The 15,548-nt window shown below is 31.8% G+C and overlaps 1 protein-coding gene across 5 annotated transcripts; it reads left to right on the top strand.

The window, feature by feature from the left end:
* Nucleotides 1-7,518: 7,518 nt before the first annotated feature.
* On the top strand, nt 7,519-12,103 carry LOC118031858 (protein IQ-DOMAIN 31). Of its 5 annotated transcripts, XM_035036358.2 has the most exons (9): nt 7,519-7,663; nt 7,758-7,780; nt 8,494-8,613; nt 8,926-9,034; nt 9,115-9,215; nt 9,686-9,880; nt 10,149-10,232; nt 10,317-11,337; nt 11,780-12,103. In XM_035036358.2, exons 3-9 carry the CDS (start codon nt 8,539-8,541, stop codon nt 11,809-11,811), a joined length of 1,617 nt encoding a protein of 538 aa, XP_034892249.1. In that variant the 5' UTR covers nt 7,519-7,663; nt 7,758-7,780; nt 8,494-8,538; the 3' UTR covers nt 11,812-12,103. The 5 variants fall into 5 exon arrangements, with proteins under 5 accessions (XP_034892249.1, XP_034892248.1, XP_034892250.1 ...); XM_035036357.2 differs by having other exon boundaries at nt 7,522-7,780; XM_035036359.2 differs by lacking the exons at nt 7,519-7,663; nt 7,758-7,780 and adding an exon at nt 8,359-8,402.
* The last annotated feature ends 3,445 nt before the right edge of the window (nt 12,104-15,548 follow it).

Here is a 15,548-nt window from a genome sequence, read left to right as displayed (position 1 = left end):
ATAACAAGGCCTTCACCTTAATAAATAATGATAAAACATCTTTTTTTGTTTGTCATGTTAGGTTCTTGCTAACCGATCACAAGTACAAAATAAACAGAAATGACTTTTTTATGGGTAGAGTTAAAAGGGATGTTGCACCTTTGGTACCGTCGGGTAAAGAATTGTATGAAGTGGTATCGTAATACTAGGGTATTGTGTTTGATTTTTAATCTACTAGGCATAATTTTACTAGTTTTGGTGTGACTTATAATTGGATAAAACAAAGTATTTTTCGAGAGCTTTCTTATTAGAAGACTAATATTATCCGCCATAATCTAAATGTCATACATATAAAAAAAGAACATATTTGAAGATATTTTTAACATGGTGATGGGCATGGAAGAGAAAACAAAGGACAACATGAAGGCTATAATGGATATACCTTTATTTTGTCATTGTAAGAATGTGGAGCTGGTTTATGATAGGTCACGAGTCGCAAAGTCCAAAGTCAACTTCACTTTAGATAATAATGCATAATTACTTATTTACCAATGACTTAAGGGTTTGAGTTTTCTTGATGGATATGCTTCATATATATTTAAATTGGTAAATTTAAAGGATGAAAAATTGTATGGAATACAAAGTCATGATTGTCATGTATTTATGCAAACACTCATTCCACTTGATTATCTAGATTTATTGCGAAAATGAATATAAAATGCATTCACGAAGATTAGTCATTTTTTAAAAGATATATGCTCTAACAAGTTGTATAACCGAAACATGGAGGATCTTGAAACAAATATTATTTAGACAATCTACAAACTTGAGATGATATTCTCTCAATCCTTCTTTAACTCAATAGAGCATCTACTCATACATTTATCATTTGAGAAAAAAGTTTGAGGTTATGTCCAGTATAAATGGATGTGTCTATTCAAGAGGTTAGAGATTACACATGAATCCTAATTAAATTTCAATTGTCTTTATTTTTTTAATTTAAAACATTCATTTAATTCTATAAAGATTCTTATTCAACCTTAAGAAAAAATAAAATAAAAAGAAGGTGCATGCTAAGGCTTCGATATGCGAGGCATATATTGTTGAAAAAAATCTTAATATTTATCCCGTACTATTTTGAGCTTTACTTGAAAACAAGAATCAACCGCTTTTCAATACATGATGATGGTGAGGACGTGCCTTTGATGGAGAATTTGTCAGTATTTTCCTATCCTGGATGACTTTTATAAAAACAAATACAGTGGGGGAAATATACTCGATAAAAATCAATTTCAGACATGCATATAATTATATGCTATTTAACTGCGGTAAATTGAAATCTTTATTTAGTAAGCATGACACGACCAAAAGATTGATGTCTTATCCCAAGTGCAGGAGTGTCGAAGTAATAAATAACCTGGCAAGACTAGGGTTGAACCACAAGAGATTAACTATATAAATTATAAACAACAACAACAATAACAATGATGATGATGATAATGATGATGGTGATGGGTTAAAGATGATTTTGAGATGTAAGATTAATGTGAAGATAAAACAATGATAAAAACAGTTTTCAAGGTTAAAAGATCCACTAATGGTATTTCAAATAAGTATAATATAAACTCTTTTTATTACTCAACTAGAAACCACACACAAAGAAGACTCTAATCAGATGATTTGTCATTAATAGCTCATTATAAATTATTAATATGATCATATTAATTATCTAATTTAAGTAACACCAAACTTTTAAATATTGTTAGGAATTCATGATGTTAACTTATGTTAACAACAAATCAAATTCCTTTCATAGCATAAGTGTAGGTTATACCATATGGTTGACTATGAAAATGCCAAGCATTTGTTGTACCAAGTGTTATAAAAACACAAATCTAGATTAACCATTTAACAAGCAAGGTATTAAGAATTAATAAGATAAAAATGATAAGACATGTTAATAACAAGTTGTTTAGGATATAAGCATTAAAGTCCATATTGAGCTTATATTATACTTTTCCTAACACCATTAGTGAAACCTTTTCACCTTGACATAATAAACTTAGCTAAACATAATGAAGAAGAGAAACATAGATAAACAAGATAAGAATGTAATTATAGACGTATAGTAAAGGAAATGAAAAGCATAAACAAGAGATTAAGGAAAAATATAACATGAAATAAAACTTGAACATTACAAAAAAAAAAAAAAACAAGAGCAAGATCTTGATCTGAACAACCTAAGATGCCTAAATGTATGTCAAATGCCTTCTTTTATAAGCCAAAATTTAAAACTATTTATTTGATGACTAATTGTTGAGTGGGTGGCCACATCTTAACTTGGTGACAATCCTTATCTTCTTGTCTGAACAAAACATCATTGCGAACGTTAAAATTTGAACAGATTATCTCATAAAAGTTCTAGGAAATTATCTCAGCTTTCCATCAAAAAAAGAATAAGTGCATTTGGAATTCTAAAACTCGAGATATGGGCCGAACATTGAACAGTATCTAGGCTATAATACAGATTTCAACTTTTCCATTGTTGCTACAATTTGAACTTGAAAACAACCTTTTTGAATCTTAGACTCTACATGAAAGTTTTAGGCCTATGTCTTAGCTTTCTAACCATATAAACCAAATTGAAATCCAAGATCTACAGCTCCATATATGAACCAATGACCGAACAATGTTCTAGTTTGGACTGAACCAACATCTCTTTTCTAAGCTTAGCCTTCTCTTTGTCTTCTCAATTTCAGTAGTTAAACTCATCAATCAATCGTTTCATTTATGTTATAGGCCTGTATTTAAGATGAACATTTACCATAAATTAAAGATATCTTATAGTATTAGACATAATATTATAAAACATGCTCTAGTTAAGGAATTATTGATACTTCAAGTGTAAAATGATAATATAAAACCTTGATAAAAATGCACTTTTAAGTATTAATTAAAGCATAATATTAATATGTTATTTTCAAACAATTTTTTATATGCTTTTGAACTTACCATGAGGCATAATCTTTTTTTAAGTGGCTTGTTTAGATGAAGAAAGTTTTAGTTAAGAAAAAAAAAGTTTTTATTGAAAAACATGATAGAATCTTCATGTGAAGAAATATGATTTATGAATTGTATTATCTTGTATTTATTTTTTATTTTATAATATACATGCATTCAGTTGATTCTTTTAAATGAATTATTTTTATGAAGATAATTCACATGTTGATATAGCTTTTTATATATGGCATATATAATAATAATAATAATAATAATAATAATAATAATAATAATAATACAAAAAAGATTCTAAATGCTAAGGTTATTAAACCCTAGATCCATGGCCTAAGTCATGGGTTGTGAGTTGATTCGGTTTGACTTGTCACAATAAAAAAATATTAAATTGATGTTTTTGATTTTTTTTAAAATCATATTAGAGTTTGATTGGAACTAATAGATTTGCGTGTGCATTTATTAAAATGAATGAGTTAAACTAGGTTAATTTTCACCTGGTTTACTTTCAAACTCGGGTCATTATATTGACTAGCTAGTATTGAGTTTAATCACATTATTGTTGAAAAGTTCCTAACAACAACTAGCAGGCAACTAACTAATTTTTATTACAGGTAAACTTATGTATCACTAATATTATTACATATTTGATATGTTGCGATAACAAATGAGATTGTTGTCAACAATATTTCAGTTGATAAAAACAATTATTTTTGAAATATTTGTAAAATATATAATGTTTTAGGCCTACTTAGTCAAGTGGAAGATGATGAAAAGAGTGACGTTGATTGGGATAATACCTAGCTAGTTGATAAATATTAATCAAAGCTCCTAAGACGAGACATGAAAAAACCACATTAAAATGGTTTCAGAACATAACATAAGGTCCTCCACCAATAATCAAATTGCAATCCTCTTTCATCTTGATTTATAACCATTCAGGTAATTCATGTGCTGTTTATATGTTGATATTGTTGTTGATACTCGAAGGATATGTATGCAATGCAGGTGATTACAACTAGTTTTATATATATATATTGAAAACAAATTCTTGAGAGGACGATGACACTCCCTAATTCGGTCACACAAGAACATATGGAAAGGTTATTGTAGAATGATTGAAGATTATTACAGCAAAATTTTTGAGGAGCTATGCAAGATCATAGAGTAGTTACGAGACAAAACACTTCCTTAGAATCGTAAAAAAATTTAGGGTATGTTTGAGAGTATAATAATAGTTATTATTTAAAATGTTTTTTTATTTGAAAAATAAATTTTATTTTTTAAAAAATTATTTTTGATATCACTATAATAAAAAAATATAAAAAAATCAAATAAAATAAAATTTAAATTCTTTTAAAAAAATATGATTTTAATCATATTCCCAAACACTGGAATACTTTACGGAGTTTGCAGTTGGGCTACTGTTTTCAATCATTTTACTTCATTATCCACACAGGTAGCTTTCATTTTCTTACAAGACTTTTCTTCTCAGTAAGAAACTTTGGTTAGACGCATACACCCTGGATTCATCGATGCAACCCTAACAAGGTGTCGGTGGCTTTGTGAAGTCCTGTCCAAAACCAACATGTTCTTGTGTTTTATTTTTTGTTTCCTACTTAGATTTCCACTAGAAAAGTTCTCTAAGCATATGATATTTCTTGCTAGCAAGTAAGCCAAGGATTAAATGATTAGACCCCAGCTTGGGGTCCACGTCCAATCTCATTACTTCGTTGAAAAAAGGACCCCACATCTTGTCTGGTACAACTACCAGCTAGAACAAATACAAGCCGTTCGATTTAAAACCAAAAGACATGAAAAATCTATTTTCTTTCTTTAGTTACTTAATCAGGGCTGTTGGGGTTCCACCTTGTCCATATTCAATCAAATAGTTTACACGTACGGGTTCCTTGTAAGTTGGGATTTGTCCATGAAAAGTAGATTCTGTGCACATCAAATTGTTTTCAGGTTTTTAAACTTTTTTTATATTTTTTTTTATGTACATTTCTTAGATAGTATATGGAAAAAGACTTAGTTTGATGGTTTAAAAAAAAAGAATGCAACTACTTTCCCAATTTAAAAAAAAAAATGGCAAGCCATGAAATCTTCATGAATATTTTATTTTTAGCATGGATAGCCTAAAGATCTTTCTTTTTTATTTTAATTAGTTAGAATTAAATCTCCTTTTTTTTCCTTTCTGATACAGTGAGTAGATGGATTTAAATGAGATGAAAAAAAATATTAAATTTTCATCATTAATATAGGTAAAATTTTCAAATTTAATGTTGTTTAGTCTAGTAGAAACATGTCAAGTCTAGTATCGTAGCCCAATATGATACTGTGATAATCAAATAGAATACAAATAAAAAAAATTTTTTTTAATAAAACTCAATTCTAAATAAATTCAATATTAAATAACGAAATAAAAAAAATCAATTAAGAAAAATAACAAAAAAAAAAAAAAACACTAGTAAACTGAGGAAGCCTATTAAACTCTGCAATCCAAATTATGCAAATAAAATAATCCAATAAAAGGAAAATAGAGGAAAATTATAAATCTCGATTTTAAAATAACTAAATGTTGAAGGATAAAATCCAAAAACGATAAAATTTGTAGAAATAACTCAAACAAAACAAGTCAACTTGAGTTAATCTCTCAGACCTATGATACAGAGGATGAGATTAGGATAGCCGAATAGAAAAAAAAAATTAAAACAAATCATGAAACCCAATTAATCAATGTAAGAAAATAAACCCTAACACATAGAGAAAAAACACAGAGCCCAATTCCCAATAAACTTGAAGAAAAAAAAAATTCAATTTTAGAAAACGATTTAAAACAAAAAATAGCAATAAAAAGAATGAGAATCAAATTATAAAATTAAAACAAATGCAAGGGAATTTTACATCTTTGGATTAAAGGATAAAATTGAAATTTTTTTTCATAAAATAATAAAAAATTTGCAATTAAAAAATTAAGGATAAAATCTGGAAAGAAGAACAACCTGCAATTTTTTAATTGAAGGATGAAATGAGAAAAAAATAAATATAGAAAAGGATCAAGAACAAAAAATTAACAATTAAAAAAAAGAGTATAGAATTTAAAATGATAATAAAATGAGTGGACACCTCTTAAAAATTAGGATAGCCAACATGAATGTCAAGGAAAAGATAGAGAATAAAGGGAAAGAAGAAAGAAAAGGTGGTCACTGATAAATCATTATGAATTAATATACATGTGCTACCCTATATGGAAGAGAGAATAATGTGCCTCATTAAAAGAGGCTACATACAATGCTAAAGCGTTGTGACCTCCCTCACTCTTTAGCAAGTATACTTAACATGCCAACCAAAATTGCACTACTAGTTAACTAGAACTCCTTATATTTGCTTTAGAATTTGATTTGGTCCTGAATTATTAATTGTTCTAAATCAATAAAAGTCAAATCATATAACAAATCGAACATCAATTGAGCACTAGATCTTTTCGTGACACTATGAAACCCTAAATCCAAGCAACCAAACCCCTTATATCTAGGCAACCAGAAAAAATAATTAAGTTAATTGTTGAAGAAATTGGGAGGATCAAATTAAAAAAAAAATAGACATTAAAAAATATAAAGGATAAAAATATTTTTCCTGACCATGCAACTGAGCTCCTAAAAATATAAAATTAAAGGGGTTTAATATTTATCAATATTTCAAATCCGATATAAACTAATAAAATAAAATTTTATTTTATAAAATCGATCACCATCCAAGCATTGAAATTTCTCCACACCTCAAGGTCCTTGTTTCGTAGACAGACAAAAAACCCAAAGCCAATACCCACCTAATTGCAATGCTAGAGGGTCAGATTAAAAAAAAAAAATTGAAAGACGAAACGTAAAAAACCAAAGGTCAATAAAAAAAAGGAAATTATTGTGGATCACTCCAAATTGTTTATTGAGGAGGTCTAATATTGTTTACTTAGGAAATGGACAGTAATTCCTCCTTCAGATTTAGTCTTTTTGTAATAGAAATATATTAGTCTTGGTAAATGAAAATGAAAGCTCATCACAGAACATTTTTTTAGACAAAATATTGAGATAATTTCTACTATAATCCACTGCAAGTTTGTTATCGTCATTTATCTTACAACTCTTCACGTATTATATTTTAATTAAAATTCTCATCCTCTTTTTGGTGAAATAATGATTCATAATTCAACAAAAAAAAGTACAGATAGCTCTAAACAAAACTGGTTTAAAACTACATTAAAAAACCACACTGGTATTCATAAAAAGCAATCTAAAGCTCCTTGGAATATCAGCTACCTACAAATCTTTATCTTTTACGTTTCCACTTGATGCTTTTTGCCTAAGCAAAGAAGGAATACAGCCAGATATAGTGTAACACTTTTTTTTTTAATCATTGATTTTTATATTCTCCAGAAGCAACCAGTGCATGCCTTTCTCCATGTTTCAGTAGTAGAAATGTCTATAATAGAATGAAAAATGGGAAAAAGAATTATAATGGGCCATTAGCATTTCCCTTTCATATTTGTTTTTTAGAGTTACAGAGTTGTGATGCTCATTTGTCACCCTCTCCAGTGTCCTAACGTCACTAAAAATTGATGTTTAGGAGAATGAGAGGGAGATGGGAGGGGTCCATGCTTTAAATTAGTATCCAGGTTTGGTATAACTTCACTCACTATCTTTAAGCTTTATATGTCACCTGAAATTTGATATTCACTCACTCTTTTTTCAACTCAACTGCTACCACAGCAACAACATTCTCCATTTTTCAGGTACTATCAGATCTCAACTACATTGCTGCTAATTCCCACTTTCAGTTTTCTTTTTCCTTTTTCTTTTGATCTTTTCTTTACTTCAGTTTTCTTTTCCGTTGTCTTTTGGTCTGTTCTTTGAGTTGCATTTCTGCAATGTGTTTATATTTGACTTAGTTAATAAGCTTGGCCATGTACTGCTGTCTTCTTGGTCCATTTATCCGGCCAATTCTCTTTAAGTTCTAGTACATTGAGATCAAATTTTATTTGCAGTGTCTAAATTTGCTTTGATATATAATGAAAATTGTTTCCTAGTGTTTTTTTTTTCTCTTTATATAATGGAATGTGACTTGTACAGAAAGGATATTGTATGTTTTAAGATACTGTGGTTGCTTTTTCTTGAATATTTGTTAATTACTGAAGTGGGTTTTAATGATTTTGATATTCTCTTACACTTGACTGTTCATGCATTATGCTGATGATGAGTTGAGCTGTAATTTTTTTTTTTTGAGCATGTAGGCTTTTTATTGATGTTTGTATTAGATTGTGCTTTTGTTTACTGAAAATGTAGCTGATGAATGCTTTGTGGATTGTTGTAGCAAAGTGTTAGACAGAGCTTGAAGTTGCGAGATGTCAAATTGTTGTAGAAAAGTTTTCTCCTTGGCACAGTTTTTGATCTGTTTCATTTTTGAAGTTGTTGAAATGTATGAGTTGAGCTCTGTTATTTTATGCAGGGCTTCAGACACAAGTTTCACTTTACACGATCTAGGTTTCCTGCAATGGGAAAATCTGCAGGAAATTGGATCAAGACTGTAATCTTTAGGAAGAAATCATATAAATCTAGCTTTTCAAATGTAAGTCTCTCTCTCTCTCTCTCTCTCTCTCTTCTCCCTCTATCTTCGGGTGTATGTGTGTGAGAACAGGCAGGAGTGCCGGCTTGTGTTTTTTGTTTCAGTATGAATGTGGAAGGTTATATTGATTAAGATGCTCAGGTAATAATAGCAAACTACCAACAGATTCAGTGAAAAATATTCGCTGCTTAATTTTTGTATAAACAAATGGAAACACTTTAATCTTCTGCTATGATGATTTTTTGTTTTTGTTTTTGTTTCAACATGACAACAAAAGCAAGTTCTAATTTTTCAATCTACCTTTTTTTCATGAAGAGAGCTGCAGTGAAGGAGGCATTTGCTATTTCTAAAGGATCAACTGCTGACTTGACATTGAGTCCTCCTGTGATCTCAGATCCACTATCTCATGTGTCAGATAAAAATGGTAAATATGAGAATCTAATGAAATAGGAACCAGCTTTCCACATGAATAAGCTGTCTTATTGCTCAGAGTACATAGTGCAGATACAGAAGAAACTATGGGGTTGGATTTTCAAGACACTTCAGAGGACATCAGGCAAGAGCAAGCTGCCACAGAAGTTCAGGCTGCTTTCAGGGGCTATCTGGTAGTTTTCTTTCGTGGATATAGTGTGTTTTTGTCAGTCCCATGTTAAGAAAATTATACAGACAAACATTGTTCATTGGCACACAAATGTGAGTTGATGACAAATGCAGTTCTTTGAATTCTCAAAAGGGGTTTGTGGGAGGACGCGAGGAGAATGAGTATAAATGTGGGAATTTATTTTTGAGTCACCCAAAATGTAGCCTGAAAAATTACAACAAAAAACTGAGTTCCTACAGCCACTATATTAAAACAAACATCATCAGAAGGCTATTTAAGTTCTGCTATAACTGATATCTACATTATATGATTGCCTGTTGGAAATGGGATAATTAAATTGTGCATCAAAAGTTGCTGTTCTTATTGTTTTTGTGTTGATCACAAATTTGCAACAAATTTTCTAGCTTGTCCTTATTCAAGTTATGCAATTTCTCCTTGTTAAGGCTAATACAATACAATTACATATTTGTGAAGGCTCGCAGGTCATTTCATGTCCTCAAGGGTATCATAAGACTTCAAGCACTCTTTCGTGGACACTTGGTCAGGCGACAAGCTGTCGCTACTTTGCACTGCTTGCAAGGGATTGTTAAGTTGCAGGCTCTAATTCGGGGACGAGGGGTTAGAGTTCTGGATAATGGGCAGGAAGCACTCACAAAGGGAAGGTTTCTGGTAATTTCTCGCAAGACAACTAACTCGATTGTTTTCGATCCATATGTTGACTCTTGAAGTAGCTGCTACTCTGAACAAAACATTCTGCAATCGATGCCATTCCTCGTTGTTGAAATACTTACAATTGATCAGTGAACAATCATATTTGTTTTAATCCTTTCCCCTTCTCTCCATTTAAAACAATTCAAGCTTTTTGCATAGCATAAAATGTTAACCTTTTTGGTTTCAAGTGCATGTGTTGTCTCAATAATACGCTTTACTTCAACAGGATGATGCTAAGCAAGTTGATCCATTTGAATTAGATACTGCAACCAGGCCTGAGAAGCTATATACAAATGCTTTTATCTGTAAGGTATACTCATTTTTTCTAGCTATATTTTCTGCTTTCTTATATGACATGATAAAGGAACCGATCGCATTCAATTTACTTATTCAGCTTCTAGCTTCATCATCCACTGCTACGCCCCTGAACCTCCATTATGATTTGGTCGAACAAAACTCAGCTTGGAACTGGCTAGAACGGTGGTCAAAATTCCTTTTCCAGGAATCATTTCCACAGAAAAAGCGGGTTCTTGACACGAGGTCCAGTGTAAAGCAGCCCAGCACTCAAAGCATGCATAACGATGGCAGGCAGAAACGAGGTGTGTGGAGGATTCCTGCTGTCAATGCTGACAATAACTCATTGCGTTCTGTTACTGAGTTTGGGAAGCCTAAGAACAACATGAGAAAACCTTGGAGTCATCAAACAAAAGCAGCACAGGAAAACCCTCCAAGTGAACTTGAGAGGGTAAGGAAAAGTTTAAGGAAAATCTCTGCATCCAGCCCAGGGGCTCCTGATGGCTCAGAAACTGTGACTGAAAAGACAAAGCTAAGCCCAATAAAGGTGCCAGGATCTCCTACTCGTGATTTTCCCATGAATATCACAGATAATCCTTCGAACAAGACGATTGATCCCATGGTTTCATCGACAAAAGATTTAGAAAAAGTTGAGGCAGAAACTTCTCCTAAACCATTGACAACGAAGGAGACGGTTAATTTGCAGAATGAGAGGCTGCCTAATGCTCAGTTTAATCATCTGGAAAGCAATGCTGATAACATTCACGTGGTGGTTGAGGATATAAATTCCAATGAGGAATGTAGCAAGGATAATAAGACAACTAGGAGGAGGAGATCTTCAACAAAACAGGAATATCAAGAGAGTCTCTCACAGAATGCAACAACAGTTCCAAGCTATATGGCCGCAACTGAATCTGCAAAAGCAAAACTTAGAGCACAAGGATCTCCAAGGATTGTTCAAGATGGGGTTGAATATTTTTTGATCCGGACGCGTTCTCTTCCAGCCAGCAAGGATGGCGAATTGAAATTAGTGTCACCCCAGACACAGAGGAAAGTTCATACAAACAACAAGGGCAGAAGCAGAGTTGACAGATTATTGTTTTCCACTAAAGATGGTAATGGTAAGAATTCCTGAGGATTCTTAGTTATGTTTTGCCGTTATTACTTATGGGACAGGTTTGGGGCATGAACCAGACTGCCAGTTCCAGAATCGTGGAATATTGAAATTTTAGCCATTGCTGCTTGTCCTTTGTTGTCTAATGTTGTCGCTGGCGAGGGCTGACGGAGAATCTGCTTCTCATTCTCGAGCTGCATGTGCTTTCTAACTGGCAAATTAATCTTAAAACGCAACTTTTCTTTTTTTATTTTTTCCTTTCATCAGCATGTGAACGTATAATCCATTGACTTCTGTCACCACTACAATTCCTTTCTTCCTGCATAACCACCAAAACAACAGTGTGTGCTTTACAGTTGCCTTTCTCTGATATATCTGTGGTGCTATCAGATTGAGTTTGAAAGTTTTAGCGTTTTCGATTTTGTGATGATTATTCGTTTCATTTTCAGAGAAGGTGAGCCAGCCAGCATGGAGGAGGTAAATCTTTCAGCAGTTGCTGCGAGGAAAGGCGAGTTATCTTATATTTAATCGGTATAAAATGTACTGGTGATCTCCTAAATTTATTTGCTTTTGGTGTGTGCTTGAGTGAATTTATAGTCAAGGCTTTATTATTAACGGTGTTGGTTTCTCGCACCATCATGTGTACTTTATTTGATTACTTGTTTCCTCTGTTGCTGCAAGATGTAAGAAACACTTCAATGCTTTTAAATCATGTTGTTTTCGAAATAAATATTCAGGGTTTATATATTTATCTATGATTTCATATTGAATCATCGTTTTCTCCAAACTTGGCATGAAGAGTTTGTCTTGTCGGTATGAGCCAAACACCTTGTACCCATGAACTTTTTTTTCCTACAAAAGACGAGTCCTCCCATGTATGATGCTACCTTCCACTAAATTATGCTAATAATTAAAGCTCATGAGTGTTGGAAATTATGTTACTTGAAGTCATAAGAAGGGATGAATATTGATGGGAAAAAAAAAAAAAACTAGCCATTTGGGCTTAACAACTAGGCAAGAACTACAAGGATTGCTTGTTTCAACCATCAGGTAAGCCATGTGATTTTCGACAAGCAGGGCCAATACCACCCTTACCATAAGGGATTCAGAAAAACACCGTCCTCTTTACCTCTTCACCATTGTATTGAACTTTTCTCCCTCTTTCATCTCTCTATTTATTTTCTATCCTCACGATTGAAGGGTCCCCTACTTGGCAAGGAACTTCGTTTTGCTGAAAAGTAACAAGCCCAACGTCGAAGCCCAAGACTCGAGCCCAAGATCAGTCATGTCATCTAATATCTCTTTAAAGTTTGAGCAACTTTATCAATGATATTATCTATGAAAAAATTAAACAAAAACTAATTTATTTTTTAATCTTATGCATATTTTTAAGAAATTTTTCATGACCAACAACATGAAAACTCTATATATATATATAAAAAAAAAAACTAATATCTCCACCAATGTATCATCTCCCATAGATCTTCACTAGCTTACCCAATAAAAAAAAAACTCATTGAATTGTTCAACTATTTAGGAAAAACTCATAGCTGTTATCTTGTCACCATGTAGCACACAATCAGTCACCCCACAAACTACTTTACCAGTTTACAAGTAACTTTGCTTTCTAAAAAGGATTGGATAGAATGATATACATCAAAGCATACATAATACCGTTATACCTTTACTATGCTATGAAGCCAACAATGTCATGAGCATTCTTAAATTGGGTCCTTAAAATGCAATCTCTATAAATCAAAAGGAAAAACAACAATAAGTCATGATTGTAGTCATATTAATCGCCATCGCCATCATTCTTCTTTAGGATCTCACTCAAGTAGCCTTGACAGAACAACTGACACAATAAGAACAGGAAATTCAAAGGCCTTCCTCATTAGATAAGAGATTTCCTGCTATGTTAGAGTATATAAACAATCATCTCTAAAAGGAGTTTATCACCATGAAGATGAATCTTGATAATTGTGATAGGCTTATTGACCTTAGAAAGCATGCGTATGATATTATGAACAACCTTGATCTATTCATACAAGATAACAACACCATGTCTAAAATGCTCTCCCCCATATTTTATGGATATCAATGGGTCTAGTTTGGAACCTGGTTCTATCATCAACTTCTTTAACTTGTGTAGCAAGCTCATTACTTGTCTTAGCACCAATATATTTGCCAAAAAAAGCTTAATAAAACTCTTTGTCATCACTCAGTAAGAATGTAAAAGTATTAAGGCCTATTTGAAGAGATTTAATTAAGAGATGTTTAAGGTTGAAGGTTTGTTTGAACTTGTTGCTATAAAAGTCTTAACAAGTGGGGTGCATAACTACTCCTTATGGGAATGATTATATGCCTCTTTAGACAAGACTCTTCTCAAAGTAAATCAAGTAATAAAAAGCCATATTCATGTAGGATAAACAAATATAGATAGGCAAGAACATCTTTATTTTCACAAATTTAGAGATAAATCTCCAAGTATAGGTGCACTCCTAAGAACTCTTAAGCATTCAAAAGTAATCCCAAGGGTCTATTGTGAAGTAGATTGATATATCTTGAATTAATAACTACTTATCTTAACATCACTAAGATTGAAAGGCGATGTTGGTTTTAAGAAATATTATATTTCTTAGAAAAACAAGGAACATGACATAAAGTATTATTACACTTTAAAAAGAGAGATAAAGAAACTTATCACCAAAGGATACCATCAACAATTCATCAAGAAAAGAGCAAAACAAGAGTAACAAAGAGAAAAAAGTTAACATTTTTCATAGGCATTACTAGAGTGTAATATAAGAGGTGTATTATTGAGAGGAGATTTCAACACTAAATAAAAAGCTTATGGATAACAAATGTTATTCTCTTCATAACTCCAAAGCTCCTATCATGAACCCATCATTTTCACTCCAGAATATACAGAAGGGGTGACTTTTTCCATATAAGAATGAATTAGTAATTATCGCGGTCCTCTCCAACCACTAAATATATAGGGTATTGGTTGATAATTAGAGCACAAACATTCTTTTCAAATATGTAATCATACAAATATGTGTTGACCCTTCTAATTTAACATCAATGATAATATTTTTAATCTAGATAGAAGAAAAAGGTGTACTGGTAGGTGTGCTAGATCTGATAGTTACCATTGACACTTATCTTAATTGTCAGACTCTACAATAAACTTTTATGGTGATTAAAATGGTTTTGGCTTACAATACCATACTTTAACAACCTCTTTTCCATATAATAAATGTTATAATCAGTATCAAATGGCTAATAATAACATACATGTGTTAAGTTCACTATGTTAAGACTTCAACTTCTACCCATATAGTGAAATACTAAACTATAACTAGAATAAAATGTCTTTTTCCTGATGCCATAAAGAATAGTCCCAGGGTATTCATCCTCCATTAAAAGAAAGGCCATGTTGAGATAATGGTGGTTATCTCAACAAAATATTAAAGAGACGCATAAGTAAAGCATTGCCATCAAGAGATTTTAGTTTGTTAGATCAAGAAGTTTAAGCCTTGTCATTAGGAAGTTTAAGCCCTCCCATCTAGAGATTTTGGTTTATCAAAAAAGGAAAGTTCAAGACCTATAATCATAAAGTTTTAAGCCATGCCATCATGAATTTTGAGCCTCACTATTAGGAAGTTCATGCCTTATAATTAAGAAATCAAGCTCTATTATTAAGAAGTTTCAATCACTGGTATCAAGAAAAGTTTTGTGCCCTTCTATCATGAAAGTTTTATGCCTTTCAATCAGAAATTTTAGGCTTTTTCTTTAGGATGTTCTAGGCCCTTTTATTAGGAAGTTTCAAGCCTGCCAATAGGAAAGTTCAACCCTACTTTAAGTCTTGCTATCCAAAGATTTTAACCTTGGAAATTAAAAGGTTCATACTAGAATCCCATAGTCAGATAAGTCAAACTAAGCTTTATAATTGAGGTAACATTTTCTTTTATATTGAGGTTGGTCTCGATTTGACCAATTTAGATTTCATGTTAAGGTTGATTGACACTTGATTCGACCCATTTAGATTTCTTCTTGAGGTTGATTGCCTTTTAATTTAACCCATTTAGATTTCATTTTGAGGTTAGTCGTTTTTCTATTTCACCCATTTCAATTTCATATTGAGGCTAGTAACCTTTTAAAGTGACTTATTTAAATTTTATATTCATGCTGAGGTTGGTCATCTTATAATTT

The sequence above is a fragment of the Populus alba genome, chromosome 17 (assembly GCF_005239225.2).
Source record: "Populus alba chromosome 17, ASM523922v2, whole genome shotgun sequence".
NCBI classification, from domain to species: domain Eukaryota; kingdom Viridiplantae; phylum Streptophyta; class Magnoliopsida; order Malpighiales; family Salicaceae; genus Populus; species Populus alba.
This window is presented reverse-complemented; position numbering and strand designations above follow the sequence as displayed.

What these genes read in the sequence shown, in the direction of transcription:
- LOC118031858 (XM_035036358.2), top strand. Translation starts at nt 8,539, where the DNA reads ATGGGAAAATCTGCAGGAAATTGGATCAAGACTGTAATCTTTAGGAAG. An exon ending in TCATGTGTCAGATAAAAATG is followed by an intron (nt 9,035 to 9,114) that starts GTAAATATGAGA and finishes TACATAGTGCAG; the next exon opens with ATACAGAAGAAACTATGGGG. An exon ending in CTGCTTTCAGGGGCTATCTG is followed by an intron (nt 9,216 to 9,685) that starts GTAGTTTTCTTT and finishes ATATTTGTGAAG; the next exon opens with GCTCGCAGGTCATTTCATGT.